The 26164-nt window shown below is 38.0% G+C and overlaps 1 protein-coding gene across 2 annotated transcripts in view; it reads left to right on the forward strand.

The window, feature by feature from the left end:
• The window catches only part of NMT2 (N-myristoyltransferase 2), a 71322-nt gene extending 49476 nt beyond the window's left edge, over positions 1–21846 (forward strand). For both annotated transcript variants that reach the window (XM_063452477.1, XM_063452478.1), the window contains exons 4-12: positions 1965–2083; positions 3928–4019; positions 5366–5482; positions 6326–6496; positions 8468–8576; positions 11634–11804; positions 15671–15838; positions 16401–16538; positions 17754–21846. In XM_063452477.1, the coding sequence (XP_063308547.1) occupies positions 1965–2083; positions 3928–4019; positions 5366–5482; positions 6326–6496; positions 8468–8576; positions 11634–11804; positions 15671–15838; positions 16401–16538; positions 17754–17774 (1106 nt within the window). In that variant the 3' untranslated portion in view covers positions 17775–21846. The remainder of the gene's footprint in view (positions 1–1964; positions 2084–3927; positions 4020–5365; positions 5483–6325; positions 6497–8467; positions 8577–11633; positions 11805–15670; positions 15839–16400; positions 16539–17753) is intronic.
• The last annotated feature ends 4318 nt before the right edge of the window (positions 21847–26164 follow it).

Consider the following 26164-nt stretch of genomic DNA (forward strand, 5'->3'; position numbering starts at 1 on the left):
ACACCTTGCCCCCACATACACACACACACACACACACACCTTGCCCCCACATACACACACACACACACACACCTTGCCCCCACATACACACACACACACACACACACCTTGCCCCCTCACACACACATACACACACTGCACCCCTCACACATTGCACCACTCACACACACCACTGCTCCTATGCCCTACTACAGCCCCATATCCCAGCAGACCCCAGGTAAGTTGTCAAACTGTTCTTAAACGGTTTGACTACTTACTCTGGGAGCGGGTCCCGGCACTCCTGGCACCATAACCACTACACAGAGCTGTAGTGGTTATTGTGCATGGATTACATCTTTAAATAATCTAAAAGTGCCCCTCCCGAGATCAGTCTCTGGATCCGCCACTGCCTGGCACTATACACATCTACGTTATCTGTGTATGATGTCTTTCCTTATATTAGTGATTGGCTAGGAAATCCAGAATAATGAGCCATCTTCTCTGTTTGCATTTTTTGTTTAAGCTCAAACTCTGGCAGATATTTTAGGTTTTTCTATGTATTGATATAATGCAGAACTTTTTGAGTATTATGTTGGTGCTTTATAAATTCCAGTAATATTATTTGCAGGCTTAAAGGTGTTCTCACGCCTACTTTTTTCCTTCTATGTGAAAAAATGCTTCCATTTGGTAATCTTCTTTATTAATTATATTATTTATTTTCCCACTGTATGCTAGAGGCTACATGGCTACTCTGCAGCATATGTGTTCCATTTATCACAGGCCATGTAGCTTACATAACCTCTGAGATGGGTTGAAATTTCCAGTCCAAAAGAATACTTGTCACATTCTTACCCCATGAATAAATAGTCTCTTAGTGTTCCTTAGCACAATATTGTGTTTCATATAGACACAAGCAAATGATTCCCCAATGGCCAAATAATGCAGCATCCTCATTAGATTGCAATATCTTTTTTGTTGCCCAAAATATTAATAATTTAATATTTAAGACTTGATGGTCTCTTCTTCAAAGTTTATAACTTAATGTCAAAAGAAGACCTTGCTATAATTGTTTAGCTGAATTAACCATTTCAGCAATCTCAGATTAATATTTGACCACCCGTGGGCTAGACTTGGAGAAAAAGTGCAAGTAATCTTTTTACATGGGTGTGATTTAGGAAAGTCTTATAGCCATTTAAAGTTGTCTTTTTGGCTTCCTGGTCCTCCAGTTATTGTCATGGAAATGCCGTTGTGTTTAAAATGATTCGGCTTTTTTGACCTATAATAGAAATGAAAACTTGAACAAACACTACCTGTTGGTTTAAGAAGTTCTCATGTTTGTATGACTGTTACACCACAACTGCATCTAGCAACACCTGAGACCATTTCAATTGTATTGCCAAACACTTAAACCATGTACATACCTGGAAATCTGATGAAAAATCCATGATTTGTGAACACGTTAAACCTAATGGGATACCAGTATCAAGAGAATCACTCTGTCTTTGGCTTCACATGTCGCCAGCCAAGTTGAGGGTTTTAAGGGCACAAAGAAGTAGTTACGAGATGTCACTTTAATGTCTATCAATCAAGTTCAGCCTTTCTAACATATGTTTTTGCTGTTGATCCAAAAGAAGGCAAAAAACCCAGTCTGAAGCGCTTCCAATTTTGCAGCAAACTAGGAAAAAAAGCTATTACCCCACTAATTAGAAATAATATCCCTGTATGTTATGTTTTTGCAATTATTTATCTAATTACTGTTTAAACATCTGTATGGACTCTGATAAAACCACCTCTTTAGGCAGAGAAAGACGTAAAAAATAATTTTCTTTGCCTTAGATTGAATCTCATTTTTTTTCCAGCCTAAGCAGACTTTCATCACCATTAAAAAAAAAAAAAAAAAAAAAAAAAGCTTTGCAGGTGCAGTCATAGCTTTTCCTGCTATGATAATTATTCATAATAAATATTTTTTTCCACTTTTATATTAGACGAAGTTATAACATGTCACGGCCCTATTGAGCCTGATAAAGACAACATTCGCCAAGAGCCATACTCTCTGCCTCTGGGTTTTATGTGGGATACACTGGATTTGAGCAATGCTGAGGTGGTAAGTAAAATTTATCATAAAAAATAATTTCAATTCTACGTGTATGTGATGTATGTAATCATTTGACTGCACATAATTCTGACACTTTAATCAAGGGCAAAACAGAGTGAAAACAAATGAATGTACATTTTTAAAAAAAAATCTCAAATCCCAATGTTAAAGAAGCAGTTAAGGAACCTGACATATGAGCTCTATATTAATTACTTTGGCACGTCATCAAAGACATTGGTGGAAACACTTGTCTTCAATGGAGTATCATTAACAACAAATGTTTCCACCACTAACTCACCCTTTGAAGAAAATAGAGAAAGAAAATAAAAATGTCTAATTGTGATATATTTCAGCTAATTGTGAACACACAGGCAAGTTCCTTGTTTATACTTTGAAGGTCACTAGCTTCTTTTAAATGTTCAACAACAAATGTCATTCAATCTATGCGACGGTCTTCTTTCCTAGGCTGTGATTACAGCTATACCATTTCAATTCAAACAGTAGTTGGCCTGTCTCAATTGTTTGGAACAATTAAACAAATCATCAAATTGAGATGTTTGCCCATTGAATTGAACTTTGATTACACAGGAGGCTGCTGTAGGCTCTAGTCAGCAATTAACAGAGCAGAAGATAAATTCTAAAATAAACACAGTGCAATACATGAAGGTAAAATATTAGAGCTCTTTTTCAGGAAGTTTTTCATAAACAAAGTGACTTAAATCCTAAATGGTAGATAATTGAGTAGATAGACTGCAGAGGGCATGCTTTATACACCAACACCACTTATTAAAGCATATGTTGTTTTTGTGATTACACTGTTACATAGCTGACAAGAGATGTGCATCCCTAACGTTTAGCCTTCCTCACATATGTTTTTACTGTTGATCCAAAAGAGGGCAAAAAAAAAAAAAACAGTCTGAAGTGCTTCCAATTTTGCAACAAACTAGGAAAAAATACTTCTTGACCCCAGAATGGCAGTCTGAGATCTCATTGGATCAAAAAGCTATTACCCCACTAATTAGAAATTATATCCCTGTATGTTATGTTTTTGCAAGTATTCATCCAGTTGCTGTTGAAACATTTGTATAGACTCTTGATAAAACCACCTCTTCAGGCAGAGAAATCTGCATCCATATTGTTCTTACTGTAAAAAAACAACAACTTTCCTTTTGCCCTGGACTAAATCTCATTTCTTCCAGTCTAAATGCGTGACCTTGTGTCCTATGTATAGTCCTGTTTATGAATAGATTTTTGGGCAGTGGTTTGTATTGGCCCCAAATTAATTTGTAAAATGCTATCATATCCCCTCTGAGATTCCGTTTTTTTCAAACTAAAGATTACAAATATTTTAGTACTGCCTAGCATAACAAACAAGAGTACGTAGACATTTTGCATGAATATAAATGCCAAGAAAAATGTGTAGACATAGCTTGGAATATTGTCCAAAATACTGTACTTTTTGTTGGATAATTAGAAAAGACAGTAGGCGCACAATTCTATTTAGGATAATCTGAGCGAGAATTAGAGAAGCTGTAGCATAGAACAGTGGATAGATTCAAGATATATAAACCACTGGATGAATTAACTTTGGTAGAAACTGAATAGGGTCCTATAACAGAGCAAAACAGCCTAGACATGGAGAGGATAGATAAACAGGATGATGTCCACCAACTAATTGTGGTCCACTCAGCATGTTTAAGGTCATCCAGAAGTCAGGTCACTTTATGTTTATGTTGTGCTCTTGTGGGTTCCAAATGCTAAATACACTGCAACCAAAACCTTCTGACGTTGAGTTTATTTATCTGTAGGTGACATAAGTAAAACTGTTTATTTATGTATTTTTCTCTCACCAGTTGAAAGAATTATACACTTTGCTTAATGAAAATTATGTTGAGGATGATGATAACATGTTTCGATTTGACTATTCTCCTGAGTTTTTACAATGGTGAGTATGCAGTCTGCAGTGACATTAGCAGAAAAACCACACTGTGTTGAGCAAAACTTAAGATGATATGCATGGCAAATCAATGAATTTTCATTAAATGACACAATGCAATAATGGGTACTTAACATGTAAACCCAGAAACCCTTGGTATGCTGTTGCAATCACATACTGTCTGCAACGGATATGTAAGATACATTCAGATGACGTAACCACTTTATTAATAAATATATAATGTGTGTGTGTGTGTGTGTGTGTGTTTAATCTTTATTTAAATGTTTTTAAGATTTTAGGTAACAGTAATATTTCACATCACAATAGAGACTCCGAGAGCCAAAATTACCGTAAGTTTAAAATATCAAGGACGTAATATAACTCAAAACAGATCCCTATTCAGTAAGGTTTACAGTTTGTGAACGTATACTGTAACAGTCCTGGTAATTTCCCTTCCATGCCTCCCCTGTTAATTTGTGAGTGGGATATGGAACTCACGTTTCAAGAAAAATACATTGCTCAACAATGTGGCAGAGGCCAACTGAGCCAGAGTATACGGGCTTGGACCCTCGTTAAGCCCTACTTCTCATCGATTTTTTTATTTTTTTCCTGTCGAGATACAAGGACTTAACTACTTTAATTGAAATTATATCCTAATATTGATTCTAGAGAAATACAATAAGTAAGCCAAAATCGTCTTAAGAATTATCAACAGGAGGAAGGCTATAATTCTACCAAATGCTAAATATGTAGAACATGGGTACTTTGGCTTTTCTCTTACTAGTCATAAACAGTCATAAACAAGTAAGAGTGTAAGCACTTACTTATTCTTCATTCAGGTTGTGGAAAATTAACAAAGGGATTGCAAAATTTGCAGGCAAAATAGCTGATTGGAGTTCAGCTAGCTTTTCCACTACAAAGTTATGATTGACTTACTTGTTTACTCACACTTGTTACATTTCTTCTATCCGTTATGATGTTTGTAAATTGGGGGATTTAGCTAAACTGTGAACATTCGAAAAGATGAATGAGATATTCATTAAACTACACTCTGGGAGTTGTGGAGTGCTGATAAAAGAACAGCAAATTTAGGCGTACAGAGTGAACCCGTAAAATTAGCTTTGGATAATTTTAACAGTGTTTGCCTAAAATGTGCAATTATTTAATTTCATCACATTTTACAATATAGTGAATAAACTCATCTGTTTACAATGACCATAGAAGGTGAAACAGATGCTTTGCACTGGTAAATGTAACCAGTAAGGAGCCAGTTAAACAATAAATATGGTGATCTCACGATTTGGTCAGAAAGGTAATGTAATTTCCTTTTCTATAACTTGTTTTATGTTTTACAGGGCGCTGCGTCCTCCTGGATGGTTATCTCAATGGCACTGTGGCGTCAGGGTTTCCTCTAACAAGAAACTAGTGGGTTTTATAAGTGCGGTTCCTGCTAACATTCGTATTTATGAGAAGTAAGTCCTGCCGTTCACTCATTACGATCTGTTAGGAAATCCATTATCACGTGACCGTCACGGCTTATAATCTAAACAGATTAGGTCCTACTGGACTTAAAATTCTAGGAAAGAACTCTATAGCTTTCTCTATATGTTGACTGCCAAAATGTCAATGGCCACTGCTACAATAAACCGCAGTACACTTCTTATGGGTTATTCACTAGAGTTAGAATTTAAACTGAACTTCAAATGTAAGGGAAAAATTGCCAAACAGAAAGCATAGGTAACAGAGAATGTTTATAGTTTGGCTATTTTGACCTTAAATTTGAAATTTACTTTGAATGCTCACTTTAGTTAATAACCATGTTAGAGGTAACAATAGAATGAGCTTTTTGCACTGGTGGCTTCCTTGTGTTCCACCCTCCGCCCCTTTTGAATCATTGATTTGACAGCTAAGTGCTAAAAAGATTATGGTGAGATCAAACACAATACGATTTCCCCAGTGTACAAATAGATAAACATACTGTATAGATACAATACTGTTGTGAATCACATGCATAAATCAAGTTGGACTTTAGGCACAGAAACTAAAAAAATATCTTTATCCAACTATCCCAGAGTTCCCAGCTTGACATGCAAATAAGCACAGACAGACATTATATTTCAGACTTTACTCTGCAGATACACTTAGCAATGGACGCTGTTTTAAACACAGCTTTATTTTTTCTTTCTAAACCACAGTACGGTTTATTTTTCTGTATTTTCATTTGCAGTCTGTATACTTTGCACTTAGTTGTCTTAATTACCTTACCTTATGACAAGGTCCTCAGTGTTTGCCTTTTTTTTTTTTTTTATTGGCAGGTTAAAGAAGATGGTAGAAATCAATTTTCTTTGTGTACATAAAAAGCTGCGATCGAAGCGAGTGGCTCCCGTGTTGATACGAGAAATAACAAGAAGAGTTAACTTAGAAGGGATATTCCAGGCTGTTTACACAGCAGGTGTTGTTCTTCCGAAGCCCGTATCTACTTGTCGGTATGTATCTTGCTATTAGTTGATATGTAACATGCTATTAGTCGGTATGTATCATGCATGTTCACTTCAGGCTAATTGAGTAATATTTTCAAAGTAGAACTTACTCCAACCAGAAAACAATGTTTTCATAAATAGGACCTGCGGGTGTCTATCTAGGACCTTTTCTTAGGTTGCTAATTAATTCCTTCTGCTATAACCTGTTTCAATATATATAATATATAATATTTGCAATTTGTTGACCCAATTAGGATACGTTTGTAGAGTGATACATTTTAATTTATAGATCTAAAGATTATGTTTTTAACAGTCTACTGAACTCTTTTAGGGTCTGTTTTTGTGTCCTCCACCTATGGATGTTTTTTGTATGTGCTTTTTTGTGTTTAATGAAACATTTGGGGCTAACCTCCATACAGAAACACAAGTCTTCACCTTACAGTCTCCCCCCCTTTTTTTGTTTTTTTTTTGCCCGTTTAAATGGGAGCTGACTCTGTCGGGACTTTGTCAAGAAAATAACAGTAATAAATCTTGGTAAAGGGAAACTATAGTGATCCAGAGTACTTCATCTCAGTAGTCTGGGTGCTGTGTCTATGTCCTTGCAACCCTGCAGTGTAAAACATTGCAGTTTCTGCTGCACTGACCACCTAATACTCCTGTTGCATGATGTGGAGGCTCATAGGAAAGCAGTGAATAGAATGTTTTCCTATAGGGAAGATTCAATGCATGTATGGCGCTCACCGCACATGCCCATCAGGTTCCAAATGCTCCTCTGTGATTAAACCTTTGCCAGAGGCCATGCCACTGTCAGGATCGGGACAGGGATCCAACACGCAGAGTACAAACAGTAGCCAGATACGTATACCGGACCTTAGAATGGCCGGACTAACGTAAGTAGTACAGTATAGAATGGTCAAAGACAAGCCGAGGTCGAGGGTAACAGAAGACAGGTAAGCGAGAGACAAGCCGAATCTAGGGTAACAGAGATAAGCAGAGTAAGGTAAACAAGCCGGGTCAAAACCAAAAGGGATAATAGAATACACAAGCACTGAGTGACTAGAACAAGCTAGAACCACGACAGGGCAATGAGCTAATGAAAGAAGCTCTGTTAAATACCCTGTTCAGAGCAGTAACCACACCTCCGAGACGTCTTGATTGGTCCTGCAGCAATTGACTGACAGGTCGTTCCGGGGGAGTGTCCTGATGACTACTTCCTGCCTAGATGCTGTAAAAGGCAGTCACTCCCTCGCGGCCGGCCTAGCATGACCGGATAGACCGCGGGGAAGGGAGCCATCAGACCGTCTGGATGGAGGAACAGCTAAGTCTCTACCTCTTTCGGAGGTAGAGACCACAGGTACCCTGACAGCCACCTTGATGACGTCGCAGAAGGCGGAAAGGTGAGCATTTTTATGGCAAATGGGGGGGGGGGGGGGGGGAGCCATTTGGAATACAGGTTTGTATTCCTAACTCTGGTTCTCTTTTAGTATTTTGAGGTCTATTAAGTAAGTTTGAATGTAGCTTATTATTAGTATGTTTCTAGCCATTGAATGGTAATATTTATTTTTTTGTTCCTATTGGAATCTGTTTTCTGTGTTAAGATAAATACGCACCTTCTGATACTGCAGGGGCATGATCCATGTACCAACACTGCTTCATTGGGCTAAAGTTGTTTTGGTGCTTTCTATTGTTTTCTTATACTATTGTTACTTACAAAAATTCTAAAAATAATTCACAAGAAGAGAATAAACTTGGCATTGTTAACTGATATTGGCATAGCCGAACTGAATATTCTCAATGTTTTCACGTTTGGCGGTATATAACCTGTGTCTATTACCTTACTGCAGTTTTACTTTTCGGAGCCTGTGTGCTCCTCCTGCTCTTTAATATCTTCTGGATAAAATCTCAATAAAATACGATTTACAAAAAAATTAAATAAGAACCTGGTAACCAGGATTTCTTCCCTATCTCTTTTTTCAGGTATTGGCATCGGTCATTGAATCCTAGAAAACTGGTGGAAGTGAAGTTTTCTCACCTTAGTAGAAATATGACGTTGCAGAGGACAATGAAGCTGTACAGACTACCAGATGTAAGTGTCTGTTTGTGCCTGGACTTACACTGTGTAATATCTCCTGATGATATAGCATGTGTTTGTGATCATTGGAGGTTTTAATTGGAAAACGTAAGGTTGTTTTTTGGATGTTTGTACCAAAACTTTAGTGATCTCTATACAACAGGAGCTGAACCTACTTAGAGTTAACGTCAGCATTTTAGGGTTGGCCTTTCAATCCATTCCAGACACCAGGGGGAAACATTCTTGGAGAGTGAGGGAGTGTTCTGTGTGTGTAGAATGTAATAGAACTTCTATCAGTGCAAGTGAGTAACGTTTTATGATGAACTGAAATGTTTGATCTAATAAAATTTAAATTCACAAATAAGACTGGGAGTACCAGTTCATCCCTTTCCAATATTTGGACATGTGTGTGAATACTTTCCCGCCTGCATTCAGTAGTCTGCCTTAATATGCACCAACCTATAAAGGCTAGCACTCTCAAGAAAATAAAACGTAACTTTTATCTGTCAATGCTTCAGTTTGATAACAAAGGTTTGTTTGGGTCATTCTGAAGAACTTTGTGAATTAAAGTGTGGTACTGTGATAGGATACCACCTTTGCAATAAGTCAGTTCGTGAAATTTCTCCCTGCTAGATATTCCACGGTCAATTATTAGCAATAATTTGCAATTTTTTTATGAAACATAGGTCATGTCAAACGAACCTAATTGCATTCTACGAAAAAGTAAGTAGAATTATAGATCAGGGTGTTGCAGTGGATGTGATCTACTTGGATTTTGCCAAGGCATTTGATACGGTTCCTCACAATAGGTTAGTTTTCAAACTAAAAGAAATTGGTTTAGATGAACATTGGCTTAAGGATAGAGTACAATGAGTTGTCATTAATGGTAAATTTTCAAGCTGGACAAAAGTGGAAAGTGTTCTGTGTTGGGACCGCAACTATTTAACATATTTATAATTGAAAGCCATGTTTCAGTGTTTGCAGATGACACGAAACTTTGTAAAGTAATAAAATGTGAGCAGGATATTGCTTTGCTGCAGAGGGATTTAGATAGATTGGGGGACTGGGCACTAAATTGGCAGATGATATTAATGTAGAGAAATGCAAAGTTATGCACTTTGGGGTCAAGAATGCACAAGCAACTTACACCCTAAATGGTAGTGAATTAGGGATAACAACACATGAGAAGGATTTGGGAATTGTTATAGACAACAAAGTAGGCAGCAATATGCAAGGTTTTGTCATGTATAAATAGAGGCATAAATTCTCAGGCTGAAAATATGATTTTGCCTCTTTATAAATCGCTGGTAAGACCACACATTGAATATGCTGTGCAATTTTGGGCACCTGTTCTAAAGAAGGATATCAGGGCACTAGAAAAAGTGCAGAGACAAGCTACAAAATTGATAAAAGGAATGGAGCATTTTAGTTATGAAGAAAGGTTAAAAAATTTAAATCTCTTTAGTTTGGAAAAGCTGTGTTTCAGTGGGGATATGATAACATTATACAAATATATTTGGGACCAGTACAAACCATTATCTAGAAATCTATTGATAAATAGGGCTATACATAGGACACGAGGTCACACATTTAGGCTGGAAGAAAGGAGATTTATTCTAAGGCAAAGAAAAGTTTTTTTTACGGTAAGAACTAAAAGGATGTGGAATTCTCTGCCTGAAGAGGTGGTTTCGTCAGAATCCATACAGATGTTTTAACAGCAATTGGATAAATACTTGCAAAAATATAACATACAGGGATATCATTTCTAATTAGTGTGGTAATATCTGACTTCCATTTTGGGGTCAAGAAGGAATTTTTTTCTAGTTTGTTGCAAAATTGGAAGTGCTTTAGACTGGGTCTTTTGCCTTCTTTTGGATCAACAGCAAAAACAAATGTGAGGAAGGCTGAACTTGATGGACGCAAGTCTCTTTTCAACTATGTAACTGTAAGTGGTAATATTGGAAAGTGGAAGAGTTTAGTAACAGCAGTAACTCGGCTACGAAGTGGAAGGCCACGTAAAGTCACAGAGTGGGGTCAGTCAGTGCTTGATGCGTAAAAAAGTCGTCAACACTCTGCTGATTCCATAGCTGATAAGAAATTGTGTGGCAGGAGCTTCACGGAATGGGTTTCCATGGCTGTGCAACTGCATGCAAACCTCACACCACCTATTACAATGCCAAGCATCTCTTCAAGTGGTGTAAAGCACACTGCTACTGGACTCTGGGGCAGTGGAAACTTTGAGGGAACAGTTTGGGAAAGGCTCTTTACTATTCCAGTATGACTGTGCCCCAGTGCACAAAGCAGGGTCCATAGAGACATGGCTGGATGAGTGTTATGTGGAAGAGCTTGAATGGTCTGCACAAAGCCCTGACCCCTATCAAACACCTTTGGGATGAACTGGAATGAAAATTGAGATCCAGGCCTTCTCGTCCAACATCAGTGCCTGACCTCACAAATTCTCTACTGGATGAATGGGCAAAAAATCCCATAGAAACACTACAAATCTTCTGGAGAGCCTACCCAGATATGTGGAAGCTGTTAAAGCTGCATAGAGGGGAACCAGTTACATGCCAATGTCTGTATTTAGAATGTGATTGCATATTAATCCCTGTTGCTATAATGGTCAGGTGTCCCAATACTTTTGTCCGTATAGTGTATGTATGAAAAAAGTCTCTTATGTAGACTGAAGCATCAACATGTTATTGGCAGAAGATCGCTCAATATAAGCAACACCATTACTTTATTGCAAATCCTGTGTGTGTGTGTGTGTTTAAAATAAATACAGTGAGGATTTGCCCTGTTTCGTTATATACAATAACTAGCAGACTAATGATCCCTCTCTTGATATGTGCCCACACAAGTCATGTGAGGTCACTGCCCTGAACAAGCTGTAAAGTCGCCCCTGCTTTAAGTAAACAGAATGGCTTGTTACAGTTGCTGCTTGATGGTAGATAACGTCAGTCTGCTTGGAGCCAGACATGATTTGTTATTGCGTGTTGCCCTTGTTTATAGTATCTGCCTGTGTCCCTGATTTATAAATGTTCTTACTAGTACTGGCACTTTTTTTTTTAGGCTCCAAAGACTGCAGGTTTACGACCAATGGAAAGAAAGGATATCACAATGGTGCAGCAGTTGCTAAATGAGTATCTGAGCCAGTTTAATCTCGCCCCTGTAATGGATGAAGATGAGATATTGCATTGGTTCCTTCCTCAGGAGAACATCATAGACACCTTTGTTGTGGAGGTAAATTTGGAGCAGTTACGTTTTGGCCGATTTGTCATTTTCTTTCTTTCTTTTTTATGTGTGTAATCTACATGAAGTTATGATACGGACTTTGAGTTTGATTACATCACTTTATGCAAAGCAAATATTGATCGTTACAATCTGTGACAGGGCCGGACTTGGGTAAAAATTCGGCCCGGGCATTTGTTAATCGCGGGACCAGATAGGGTGTGTTTTGTCATCCCTGATGACAAGCATACCCCATCTCCAAGTGAGCATGTTAGTTCAATGCTCTTCCAGGGCAGACCATGCGCAGAGCTCTGCTGAAGAGCTCTAGCATGAGAGAAAGGCCCTTTATTTGTTCTGCACGGTGCAAGCAAATTTAATGACATGCTTGCGTTGTGTTTGTTTGAAACTTGTCCCTGGTGTCTCTATAAATGGGATACCAGGAGACAAAAATCAAATAAAGAGTACTGTGCATCTGTTCGGAGCCTGCTTTTGGGATTGCGTGTGTGTAGATTGAGCTGATTGTGGTGTGGTTTTGTGTTAATAGGTTGGTTTCAGGCATGTTGAGTTTGTGGTGTAATATATGTGTGTCTAGGTGCTGTAGAGAGTGTGTGGAGGGGTTGTAGAGAGTGTGTGTGTGTGTGATCTAGTGTGTGTTTGAAGGACCCAAACTGTGTATAGATCTAGTGAGTTGTGTATGTGGAGGATTCAGTGTGTGTATATAGGGATCTAGTGTGTGTGTATATGTGTAAATGATCCATAGTTGAAAAAGGGATCTAGTCTGTGTCTGGGATGTAATGTATTTAGGGGTGCAGTATGTGTGTGAGGGGTTCTGTAGTATATATACATATATGTTTGGAAGTATTGTGTGTGTGTGTGTGAGTGGTGCAGTGTGTTTGGGGGGCTTGTGTGTGTGTGTGTTTGGAGAGATTGTGTTTATAATAATAATTTAAAAAACACGCATTGTATCCCTTCTTACCTTTAGCCTGGGAGGGGGGACCGTGCTGCCATCCCTGGTGGTCCTAGTGGTGAGTGAACTCCTGTGGGGTTAGAGTTCACTCTCCGAGACCTGGAGCGTTGCCATGGCAGCAATCCGGATCTCGCGAGAGGAATCCAGCAGCCAGCAGCCGCGTGAAATTGTCTGTGGGCCGGTGAGGGAGATCTTTGATCTCCCCACTGGCCCGTCATGAAACACAGCGGGGCCAGCCCTGCATGGACCGGCCGGAGAGGTCCTGTGACCTCCCCTGCCAGCCTCAGCCCATGGCCATTGCGGCCCACCGGGCATTTGCCCGGTGTGCGTGATGGCCACTCCGGGCCTGATCTGTAAAATAGCATATCAGTAAATGACCTATGCCGGCACCTACCTGTATGTTGTTTTTTTTTATTCTTGCACAAGATAGGACAAAAGTCAATGGAATTTCCTAACCACCAAACAGCAAATTAGACCAAAGTTTATTTTTGTTTTTTTTTAATGATATGCACTAATATTAGTTTTTCTTAGCATATAGTGGCAGTACCAGTGGGGATGTTTTTCTTATTCTGGAATTACCCCGAAATTAAACATAAAACAATTAAAGGACCAGTCTAGGCACCCAGACCACTTCAGCTTAATGAAGTGGTCTGGGTGCCAGGTCCTTCTAGGATTAACCCTTTTTTTTTTTTTTTTATATAAACATGTTTATACTGAGGGTTAATCCAGCCTCTAGTGGCTGTCTCATTGACAGCCGCTAGAGGTGCTTGCGTGCTTCTCACTGTGAAAATCACAGTGAGAAGACGCCAGCATCCATAGGAAAGCATTGTAAATGCTTTCCTATGCGACCGGCTGAATGCGCACGCGGCTCCTGCCGCGCATTCAGCTGATGACGTCGCGAGGAAGGAGGAGCGGAGGAGGAAAGCTCCCCGCCCGGCGCTGGAGAAAGGTAAGTGTTTAACCCCTTCCTCTCTCCAGAGCCCGGCGGGAAGGGGACCCTGAGGGTGGGGGCACCCTCAGGGCACTATAGTGCCAGGTAAACGAGTATGTTTTCCTGCCACTATAGTGGTCCTTTAAATTAATTGCTCCTACCTTAAAATGCCAACCACTCAGTGCACCACAGTTCTTTTGTGTCCACACATATAGGTGTATGGGTTATAGTATGTGTGTGTGTGTATATATATATATATATATATATATATATGTGTGTATATATATAGTGTACAAGCTCCCTCTGAACCTTATTTCAAGTTCTATCGTTTTCTAAGTCAACTTCTGCACTCTCTTGTAGTTTCTCTCTTAGCGTTTTCATTTCTATTTCTTTTCTTACAAGTCTCTTAGCACATTCCTGCCTCTGTCTCCCTCCTTGTGCATTTCTCAGCCAGTTTTACTAATTCGGTGCCCCCCTTACTAATATTAGCCTTCCTCCACCTTGTCTATCCAAGTCCTATTATTGTTTCAGCTCCCCTATCTTTCTTCCTGCCTTCCTCATTTTCATGGTGCACTGGTGTTCATGTGGTCGCATGAGCTTGCCTGTTCCCTGTCTGTGTGGGAAAGACCTTCCCTAGAATCACTGCTGCCCCACATATATTGACCAGCTGAATTAAAATATAAACAGACAGAGAGAGAAAAAAAAAACAGATTATTACCAGATTATTACACTTCCTATGTCCATGCAAACAGGTTAGGTCAGATGAAAATAGTTTATTTGCTATATTATGTTAGATGATCTTCTAGCTGGAGTGGTAAATAAACACTCCAAGCACCATAACGAATACAGCCAGAATCGTTTGACAACTTACCCGGGCTCCCCTGTTTTCCATGAGCTAATCCTGGTCCGACACAGGGCCAAGCTCATTGGCTGACTCTCTAAGCCAATGAGAGTGGCCCGACACAGCTCAGAGTATCAGAGGAGCTAATTGGAGTCTCCTTGCAGGATAATGTGGAAGCAGGATTTACTGCAGTACGTTGTATTGTTTAGAGTGTTCCTTTAGAGGAAACATCACAGAAAGACTTCTTTTAATCCAAATCCAAAAAGACACTTTTGCCCAAATACAAAAAAAACATACTATTTACTAGTTATACACAAAATTCAAACATGCATGTCTTTAATTATAAAAAAAAATTGAATTTGGGGTTTATCTTAAAAAAAAAGAAAAGAGAAATAAACCAGCTTGCCATAGCTGCAGACCTCTTGTCTGCAGCCTTTGCAAGCCCTCCCCTTCTAACCCTGCCCAGACTTTGTGGTTGACCAATTACATACTTCCCTACACAGCTCAATGAGTCTTTGCAAAGTAGGTGCTCTGAGCATTTGCTGCATCTTGAGTTTAGCTCCACTGAGCAAAAGAACCAGGTTGTCTGACAGCCAGGAGATGTAACAGGGTTAATTTATAAAACAAAAATGCATTTTATTTTTATTTTTTTTATTGAAATCTGCATTTATTTTTTTTGCAAAATTAAATAAAGAGTAGCTAAAGTGCTTTATGTATTGTTCCTTTAATAAATCTCCTGTTAATACAATTCTCCATACAAATTGCACAAATCTGAATCATAGACCTAAAAATACTCGGCACCAACTGGTTTCAATAGTAAGTAGCTGTCCTGCACTTTCACAAACACCATTATTCATGATAAAACCTAGGTAATATATTCCCACTGCTATTTCAGATAATATTCTCACATACCAGATTAACAGTTTTCATATGACCTAATTATAAACCGTTCCTGTAGTTTCTTTGATTTTTATATATATATATCCCCTCTACAGTAAAAAAATAAAGATGTCATTTGGCTGTTACCGACATTCCGTGATCTTCTGCTATACTACACTTGGTTCGCTATGTTGTCTTGGACTGTCCTTTTTTTTTTTGTTGTTTTTTTGACAATTCTGCATCTATTCTTCTCTTCACAGAATTCAAATGGTACGTTAACCGATTTTCTCAGTTTCTACACTTTACCCTCAACCGTTATGCACCATCCCGCCCATAAAACTCTCAAAGCAGCTTATTCATTCTACAACATCCACACAGAAACTGCTTTGTTGGACCTCATGAACGATGCACTAATTATTGCCAAATTGGTAAGTTATTTAATTTCTCCTCTTGATTGATTCAGTACTTTGATGTAATTCAGCACACAGTTCTACGTTACATGCTCGTTTTTCTTCTTCACAATCTGGTTTATATGCAACCCCTTGAAGGTCTATTGAGTGTGTATCTTCAATATCACGTGACATCCAGTGCAGGCAACCGTACGCATGAATTGCTAAACTTTAAATGCCATCATGCACCTGTCATGCAAATCATATTTAGATGTGCTGGGTAAAATTAAGAATGTTTTGTATTTTAAAGATTTTACTAAAATTACTCCCAATTATGTTTAGCCTGTATATGGATGCTGCCCTAGTTCACACCAAGTCTTCTAGTCTTTATTTACATCTTTCATTATTGGTCTTAATTAGTACGGAATCGAGTGGATAACATAAAATGTGTATATGATCAATACATGACCTTCCTGCAAAAACTCAAATCAAAGATTTCATTTATAAGCTTATGTCAGCCAAAACTAAAACGGTTTCTGCTGTGTTGGGGTTTGTTTTAGGACTGTGTTTTGACTTCTGTTTTTTTTATATATCTTGGCAGAAAGGTTTTGATGTGTTTAATGCTCTCGATTTGATGGAAAACAAAACTTTCCTGGAAAAACTGAAGTTTGGTATAGGTGACGGCAACCTGCAATATTACCTGTTCAACTGGAGGTGCCCAGCTATGGAATCTGAAAAGGTGATGGAATGTCTTGAATTTTGATATGATAGTAATAGTTTGAAGGGACACTGTAATGTTCAAAGTAAATATATGTTTAACCTGTATGTAATTTTATGTATTCATTTTATGTGACCTTCTTTTTAATATTCGAAAGCAAAAATACTGGTAACATACATGATCCAACACCAGGAAAGAGATAAGAAGAAATTCTAAATCAAACAGACTGGGCAATATATGAAGTTTAAACATTAGATCTCTCTTTACAGGAAGTGTTTAGGAAGGATGTGCAAGTCACATGCAGGAAGGTGTTACTATGGCTGTATATACAAAGTGATTTACTTCCTAAATGGCAGAAAATTGAGCACTGAGCGTGTAGGAGCATAAGCTATGCATCAAAACAGCTTAATTAACCTAAATTTGTTTTGGGTCCTATAGTATCGTTTATTGTAATGAATACATGTACAGGGATATGGAATTTCTATCGCCTGACACCTGGGATATGCAGTTCTTGGTACCAGACGAGCACCCAGCTCTGCTGTGGGCTAGTGGCAGGACTGCTGGTGGGGTTTTTCTGCAAATTAAACATGCATGTGACAATATCAGGGTGTTTATATACTGGAGTGCCTCATCTCATTAGTTGATACATATATTTTGTTTATAGCTTCCCACAGTAACTTGTTAATGACAAAGACACAGCATTCCCCAGAGCTTGCTAAAGTGCTTTATAAGCGAAAAGGTTTTTTTTTTTGTTTTGTTTTTTGGTTGTTTTTTTTTAATAATTTTACAGAAAATTATAAAAAAATGACTTTCACTATCAGCCAGACAACTGGTCCTGTTATGTTCTGGTTGTTTAGCTCAGGGGGGAGAAAATCGAAAAGGGAGCACTTGCTTGACAAAGACTTCTCATTGAGCTGTATTGGGAAGTCTGTGATTGGACAACCACATAAAGTCTGGGCGGGGTTAGAAGGGGAGGGCTTACAAAGGCAGCAGACTAAGATCTGCAGCTTTAGCAAGCTGTTTTAAATATACCCACAATGAAAAAAATGCATAAATGATTGCTAAATTGATTTTTTTATTTAAACAGTAGTATGTCCCTTTTATGATACATGAAATGTAAAAAAATTGTTCCCTGATATTTATTTCTTTTTCGCTTGACTAACATTTGTTGTTCATGCTTTGAGCAATATAAATTCTTAATAATCACATGTATGTTTTTTTTTTCTCTTTCTTTAGGTTGGTTTAGTGTTGCAGTAAGAGTGTCTTTAATTCGAGACATTTGCAGTCACAAGAGGTGCTTACGACACGCCGCTACTGAGAAGCTAAAAGCACAAAAGAAAGGGAAGGAAAACAAAACGACCAAAAACATGGAAGTGAAGCAAAAACAGTGCAGCTTGGCAGAATTTGACACCTCACAAATATGATTTTATGGCGTCATTGGTTTTCTCTGGACGCACATAAACATCAAAGTGATAGAAACAAACTCAAAGCACATTCCTTTAGTTTGGAAACATAATATTCTTTACCGTAAACATGACAGACTACATAGTCTTTAATTCACTATCTTATTTTCCCTTTTTCTTTTTTTTTTTTCTTTCTTTTTTTTGAAACTGCAAAGTGCATGAAATAATGTAAAAAATTGTCAGGTTTGGTAAAACGCCCTTGAAAAGCTACTTGTTTACCAGAAGGATTGACTGATATTTTGATTTGCTGAATGAAAATCATGTAATGGATGGAAGTCCTTAATGCAAACTCCTTGGTTTTATCCACATTTTCATCTTGTCTTCTACAATGGGCTCTCCACCATGAGAAAGTCCACGAAAAAAAATATTTTTATAATTGGGTCAAATATGACTGTTTTCAGCCTGGGTTACTGCTGATATTTCTTTCCGCTAATTATTAAGACATGAAAAAAGAGGACTTTAACGACCGATGTTCTTTTTAGGCCATGCCATAAAGCTTTGAGCTTTTCTTGCTGTTAACAATCTAGCCATCATCATGGGGATCTTATTAACAGCTTCAGAGATATGGATTGCCTACCCTTCTTTTGGGCATGAGCTTGGCCTCAAATGACTAAAAGAACCGTTTCTCAAAAAAAAAAATTCAGGACTGAATTGGTGACACCTATGATCACCATTCTATAGACAGCCAATTTAAAAGCATTAACTGCTTTTGTGTAAAAGACCCTTTCAGTCAGATCTACAGGATCAATGTTCCACTAAATGGATCAATTTCTAAAATAGCCAGGTGATCCTTGCAGTTCCCTATCAATAGTACAGAAATCACAAGTCTCTGGCTTGTTAAGTAGAGTTGTGGTACACTTCAAGAAGATAATTGATTTTAATCTGACAATTACCTGCTAGAGGTTGAAATCAAACTATAATGACTAGGCTCTTATTAACTGATGACCTTTTTAGATTCATTCTCCCTTGTACGTTTGCAAATTAAGTCTCCGGAGAAATGTCAATCAAGTATTTAGAAGAGGTCTTTTATACCATTCTTCACTAGAAACTGAACTCTGCTTAGGGTACAACCCTAACAATGAATGTTATTCATAATTCAAGACATTTAAAATAGGAATGAAAAAAACAATGTGTTTAAAACAAAAATCCAAGTCTGTATTTGCAAGACTGGTACTTTAGCTGTTACAGTAATTTATATTCAGGTAAAAGTGTTGCTGTAAATTGCATATAACATCAGAGTCTGTCATATAATTGATTTATTTTCTGTTATATCAAGGCATTCAATGGGTTACCTTTGCATATAAATTGCCAAAAATAACAGGACCTGTACATGTATATATATTTTTAAATATCTGTCAGAATTGTTTTATCACTGGGCCCAATGACTTATCTCCTGCAACTAATTTTAAGGTACGGTTAGCAGATTTTCAAACGTGAAAATTAAATTGTGATAATCTTTGGTAATAGGGCATTTCAGTGTCGACAGTTGATTAACATGTCTTCAGAGAACTGACCTTGACATTACGGTTTGTGTTTTTCTGGCATTTATTCGCTAAACCTGGAAATGGTCAAGAATTAAAAAAAGGAATTCTAATGTTTACACCAAAAGACATGACAAATCGACGCTTCCCATTTCAGCTACTTTGACAAAAAAAAAAAAATTGCAATTTATTTTTACATTTTCCATGATACCCAGTTTAATGAGGACTGACTGGTCTGGGTCTGTTTTCCTAATAAATAATTTGGCATACCACACGGATTATGAATAGAGAACATTTATGGCATTGCTTTACAAGTTTTTAGTACTTTGCTCCAGAATTTGTTGCACTTAACATGCATTATATTTAAAGTCCAACATTCCAGTTACACAGATAGTCCCATCATGTCTCCAAAATGTATAAAATTGGTTATCACCTTAACAAACCTAAATTAAACTACCATTTTTAAATTTTCTTTTTAAATATAAATAAAAAGTATTTCTCCACTGTGGCAAAACAGTCTAGTTCCAGTTTGTTTTTCCCCCAATCTGCTTTTTTTTTCTTTTTTTTTTTTTTTTTCTGATTTAGTACATTTAACATTCGTTATTGCTTTTTTTTTCCTCCTCAATTACCCAGGCTTGAAAACTGCCCCTCTAGACTAAAATTGGATGTGATTTTGTTATTTTATTCACCTTAACAACTTAGTCACAATAAATACTGTGAATGGTGTCTAATGGACCTATTAACAAGCAACCGTAAACCTGACAATCTCTCCAAGGAACAGCATGTAATAATGTTGTAGCGCACACCTGCCTTGTTGTGCCATTGTCCTTATGCAATATTTATGTTATGATAGTTACTGCCGTGATTCATTAATGCGGAGATAATCAAAATATCGGACAATGATCTCTCACAGGTGACCCTGTTTCTCTGCCTGTTGCTGCAATGAATCGAAGAACAATCAATGCTGCTGCTTGTGGTTACAAAGTTGCCAGTGTGATTATGTCCTGCATATTCTAAAATCTATTCTCTTGCCTTTTTAGGACGTGTTAACTATCTATTTAAAGGGGCCAGTCACCATGTGTGATGTATCATAATTCCATAGCCTTATGTAGTGAAGCCTTCTTACACACTTGGGACAATCGGCATTAATGCTTATAGATGTCATACATTATTTATGTGATTCAGTTTGTAGTTATCACCCTAATTGTCCCTAAAGTTATTTTTAGTGGGCAAAATAGTAGTTATTACGCTTTATTAGCCGATCTTGTTTTCTGCAAGGCTGTCCCTATTATAAAATCCCTAATGTGAAAATTTCAATTGTCTCTTACCTACTCCCCCCTCCCCTAAAGGAAAAATCAGCTTAATTTTAATTGTACAGAAGTGTGTTTAGTAGCAGATCATATTCTATATCATTATAAAGTACTGCATGAATATTATTATTACAGTGTGGTAGTATTGCTTATTCTATCACTAATTATTAGTGGACGATAAAGTGACAGATACATTGGGTCAACAGTATCGTAAAACCACAATGACAGTGACTCTGTTATCAGGCATTTTATGTGCACCATCATTCCGTACTGTAAATGCTGCCTATAACTTGTGTTGACCATTTTTCTTTTTAAATCTATTAAGCAGATTTTTTTTTTCTATTTTATTAAATAAACGATTTCTAACTAGTAGTAATCGTGATGCACTTTGAGCATTTTGCATCATTCCGTTGTAACAATGCATCACCTGTTCCTGTGAGTTGGAATGTTGGGAAGTATCTGCTTGACAAAACTTAATGGGAGAGGTTCTGCAACAGCTGGGGTTTACCTTTTATCAACTCATTTTAAACAGTATTTATTTAAAGGTACAACCCAGTGCTCCAGTTTTACTTTTCTAAAATAGTCTACTTAATGTTTAAGCATGATACTGTCATTTTATTTCCAGGCAGATCATGAATCCTTAAATAAAACCAAACTCCGCATTTGGCATATTCCAAGATTTTGTTCTTAGAATGCCCAAAGACATGTTGGTGAGAAGTGTCTAACCTTGCCCCTTCAGCAGATCTACATTCCCAGAATTCTCTGCCACGGAACTGCTGCCAGAGAATTCTGGGAAATATAACCTAATAGCAGAAGGTTGCACACATGCGTGCTAAATTTCAAAGTAACAGTGTATGACCAACAAAATTAATGTTTGCCAAATGTGAACATATATTTTTTAACACTGACCAGGTTTCAATGACTGCAGAATATTTTTTTTATGTACTGAATTTCTTCACTTAACATGGAACTAGAACATGTTAATATAATGAGCCTCCCGGAACTGGGAACAAGCGTATTTGGCTGGTTAATCGGTTCTAGGCTGTGTAATAAAACATTTTTAATGCTGTTGCAATATTTGTGTGATATTTTTCTTTAATAGAATATATACCATACATTTACACAAGTACAATTAATAATTCTGTTTAACCTACATTGTAAACCAGGCTTAAAATTTTAGCGTATGGCCTCACAGGCCTGTTTATAATTATATAAATTATATATATATACCATTTATTAAGAGTAGCAATGCAGATCTGTCACTGCTCCAACAAAACTAGTGCAAGGGGAATGGAATGATGAGGAAGAGTTTTAACAATGGAAAGCAAGAGAGAAAGGGGTATACAAAATGTTTATGTGGATGACATTTGTCCATGTGTCCGAACAGTGGTCTTCATAAAAATGAATTCTCCCCAATATCAAGCAATGCATTCAGGTGTATTCATTATAATCTGAGCATTTTTCTTTCTGCAGCGTTTGTCATAGACTGGACCAGTAGAGGAAGGGGTACCTGGTTTGTGAAATGGTTTTATTGGGATGGAATCAGTTCTCTGGTGGGAAGCTAATATTAAGACTGCAAGGCATTCCATAATATATTAGATGACTGTAGGTATACCAGCAGTCCAGGGATAAAACATTTCTGAATTCTGTTTCTATGGGTGAAACTGACAAAAAGCAGAACACTAGTGTGGACTAGGTTGGGAAAGACTGATTTAGTAGGTGGCCGTGTGTGTAAAGTTTGTTCATGCATTTGTCTAAGTCATGGGTCCTCAAACTCCGGGCCCCCAGATGTTGCTGAACTACAACTCCCATGATTCTCTGGTTATCTATGTAATTCAAAGAATCATGGGAGTTGTAGTTCAGCAACATCTGGGGGGCTGGAGTTTGAGGACCCCTGGACTCTAAGTCATGAAAGGCAGCAACCTAAATACATAACTCGGTGCTGGTAAACGGAGGCTTGACTAAGTTGGTATGATTTTTTTTTTTTGTGAGAAACGCTATAGATATGATCCTTATGTTGTTACCTTTGTACATGGTGAGTATCTATATTTCACGGCCCATGCAGTAAAATGTACAAGGAGAGTCCAGTTGTACTTCAGAGTGAATCTGTGCAAATGAAAAGAGCACCCATATTTATATCCAAGAGTACACAGCTCCAGCATCCAGTAAAGAAGTGAATGTCCAGCACAAATTGTATTATTTCCTTTTTATTAGTAACCTTTCAACCATGGCTTTTACATTTCCAATCGCCACTAGCCATTTGCGAGTAGAAATTCACCCAGAGTGTGACATTGACTCTCCAGACATGCAGTAAGGGTAAAGGCCTGGCTAATAGCACTGGATTTGAAATTTGAAGTCCTGGCTTTGATAGTATGTCTGACAATAAAGGCAAAACATTGCTGCTACTAAAAGAGTTCTATTAAATACAAGGAGTGTTAGACAATCACTTTATTTCTTACGTGGGGGAGAGTGATGTGGCTGTTATGAGACTCAATCTGTTATCTGGATTGAGTGTATGTGCATTGCAGGGTGAGGACATTAAATCAATTTCCAGTACTTTGGATAATTCTCAGGAGGCATCTGTATTTCAGAGATCCCTCTCTTCCTTGTGGTTAATAGGAGGCAGCCACAAAATACTCAGACTTGTTGTTAGGCCCCCGTAGTATATATGCAATGGTCTCATTATATGGCTTAGCTGTATTTTTTGGCCATCCATAGCATTTTGGGTTTATTTGTTTGAGTGAAGCAGTGGTTTGACGTTTACAAATGGGTGAGATCTTGTTCTGATGTTCCATGACGCTGCTGACACCAAAATCTATATTCACAATACACAGCAAAACCAATTCCACTACTAGTGCATCGATACCTAATCTCTGACTCTCTGGCTGCTGTGGACTGTGATTCCCATTATGCACATAGATGGCTGAGCAGCATATCAGTAACTCAGAATGCTGGTTAGTTAGTACTGATCTGAAAAATTGATACAGGTTTATTTACAAACCTAGGAATTAAGAACCAGGTATTTGCTTTGTGCACGTCAACTGGATATTATAATTCAATTTCTATTTCTGTGAATTACTGTTAAAATGCAGCCATCATTCTGTAATACCAGTGGCCCTTCTAAAGTAAGATTCACAATCTATCCATTGTGTATGTACATAAATAAAAAATCTAGACTGCTGGATGCTTCATTGTCACTACAGTCACATTACAAAGAGCCTTCACCCTGACAGTGAAATTATAGTGCATAAATAAAAACTAAAACAATACAATGATAAAAAAAAGTAACATTTTCCTAAATCCAGTTTTCAATACAATGTCGATAAGATTTCTGAAAATATCCAACCACCTACACACTATCCCTCAAATGCATTGGGTGTAGGTGTGTACACTCAACATGCAGTTAATTAAGTATTTCCATTAATGACAGTTACACGGGAAACGCACACTCCACTGCCAATTAAAAAGACTGTTTAGTAGATATACTCTAAAATAAAACATGCATTTAATGCCTTACGGTTGTATCTAAAAACAACTTTCAAAAGATGCACTTCTCTAGTCTGCTGCCTTTGGAAGCTGTCCTATTCTAATACAGCCCAAACGTCCAATGCAGCTCATTGAGAAGTCAGCTGCTCTGAGCAATTACCTCTTGAATTTATTCTACTAAGCTAAACAAACCAGGAAGTAACAGGAACGGTTCTGTGATTGACAGCCTGGGGGGGTGTAACAAGGTAAATTTATAAAAGTGCCCATTTATATTGAAGAAAAAATAGGAAACAATCTACACAGTCTTTTAACAAGCTAAATTTCATTAGAGATCCAGGGTCTCCCTATAGGTTTGTCATTAATGTATAGTACCTACAGTTTCTACCTTTTTTTTTTTTGACAGAACCAGTGAGATAGGTACAGCGAGGAAGCATAAGCATCCCCAAGCAGGCCAAACCACAGAAGGTGCAGATAATTATAGACCAGAGGTGGGTGTTACATAAGAGTAACACCCACAAAAGCTGGGAACATGGCAGCACTGGAGCAGAGGCAAGGTGGGCATATCTCAAACTTTTAGACTGAATACATCACATATGCACTCCCAAGCAACCAAGTCCTGCAGAATCTTCTGAGCAGAGACTGGGCCCCTTAAAACTGCATTAACACCCAGCACTCCCAAGCAACCAAGTCCTGCAGAATCTTTTGAGCAGAGGTATCATCTCTGGAAGATTGCCCAACCCACCGTCATTACCTTACTTATAGATATTGCAGATCAGCTGGTTTCCAAAACACACCAATCAAGTCAGTAAACCTCTCCTCACCTGAAATCCTCTTAACATGCTGCATCCTTACAATGGTTTAAACACTCATTGATGTGTGTGTGTGTGCGTGCATATATATATATATATATATATATATATATATATATATATATATATATATGAAATACACTTTTCTCTTTTCTCTAATGTTCTCACTTCTATTTTTCACTTTAACACTAACTTCTCTCATTACTAAAATATCCCTATCCTTTTGCTCACCTGTCCCTGGCAACACCATCTTCATTACTTCCACCTTACTCCACTCCTCTCTCTATTCATCCTATGCACTCTACACAACCTTTCCAGCCAATCTCCACCAACTCCTTCCAAATCCTCTACATACATACCCTCCTACAAAACCTTCAAATCCTACTCCCACCTTCACTTCCTTTCTATCCTTCTGCTCCTAGCAGCTGGTGATGTCTCTCCAAACCCCGGTCCCATCTCAGCAAACTCACCACATACTAACCAAAGGATCCACACTAATCTCATACCCATCTCATGTTTCTCTAAATCCTCCTTCAATACTGCCCTCTGGAATGCACGCTCTGTAATATTACTAAATCCACTGCTGTCCATGACTTCTTCATCTCTCATTCAATAGATTTACTAGCCTTAACAGAAACCTGTATCTCCCCCTCTGACGCTGCTACCCCTGCATCTTTGTCCTTTGGTGGTCTTCAACTTACCCACAACCCAAGAAACTCTGAATGTAAAGGTGGCGGTGTAGGGTTTCTCCTCTCCCCTCACTGCCCCTTTAAACCTCTACCCACCTCCCCTTCCCATCATTTGAAATACATTCAATTTGCCTTTTCAAACCCTTCTTTGCTAACATTGCTGTTATTTATCGTCCCCCTGGTTCCCCTCTTCTCTTCCTTGACCACTTTGCTGCCTGGCTACCCTATTTCCTCTCTTCTAATATTCCATCCCTAATTCTCAGTGACTTCAATATTCCTATTAACCCGCCTTTAACCTCTGCAGCCTCTAAACTACTTTCAATTACTTCCTCCCTTGGGCTATCACAGTGGGCTAATTCTCCCACCCATGTAGCTGGCAATACCCTTGACCTAATCTTCTCTTATGCAT

This window comes from Pelobates fuscus, chromosome 4 (genome assembly GCF_036172605.1).
Source record: "Pelobates fuscus isolate aPelFus1 chromosome 4, aPelFus1.pri, whole genome shotgun sequence".
NCBI lineage: Eukaryota > Metazoa > Chordata > Amphibia > Anura > Pelobatidae > Pelobates > Pelobates fuscus.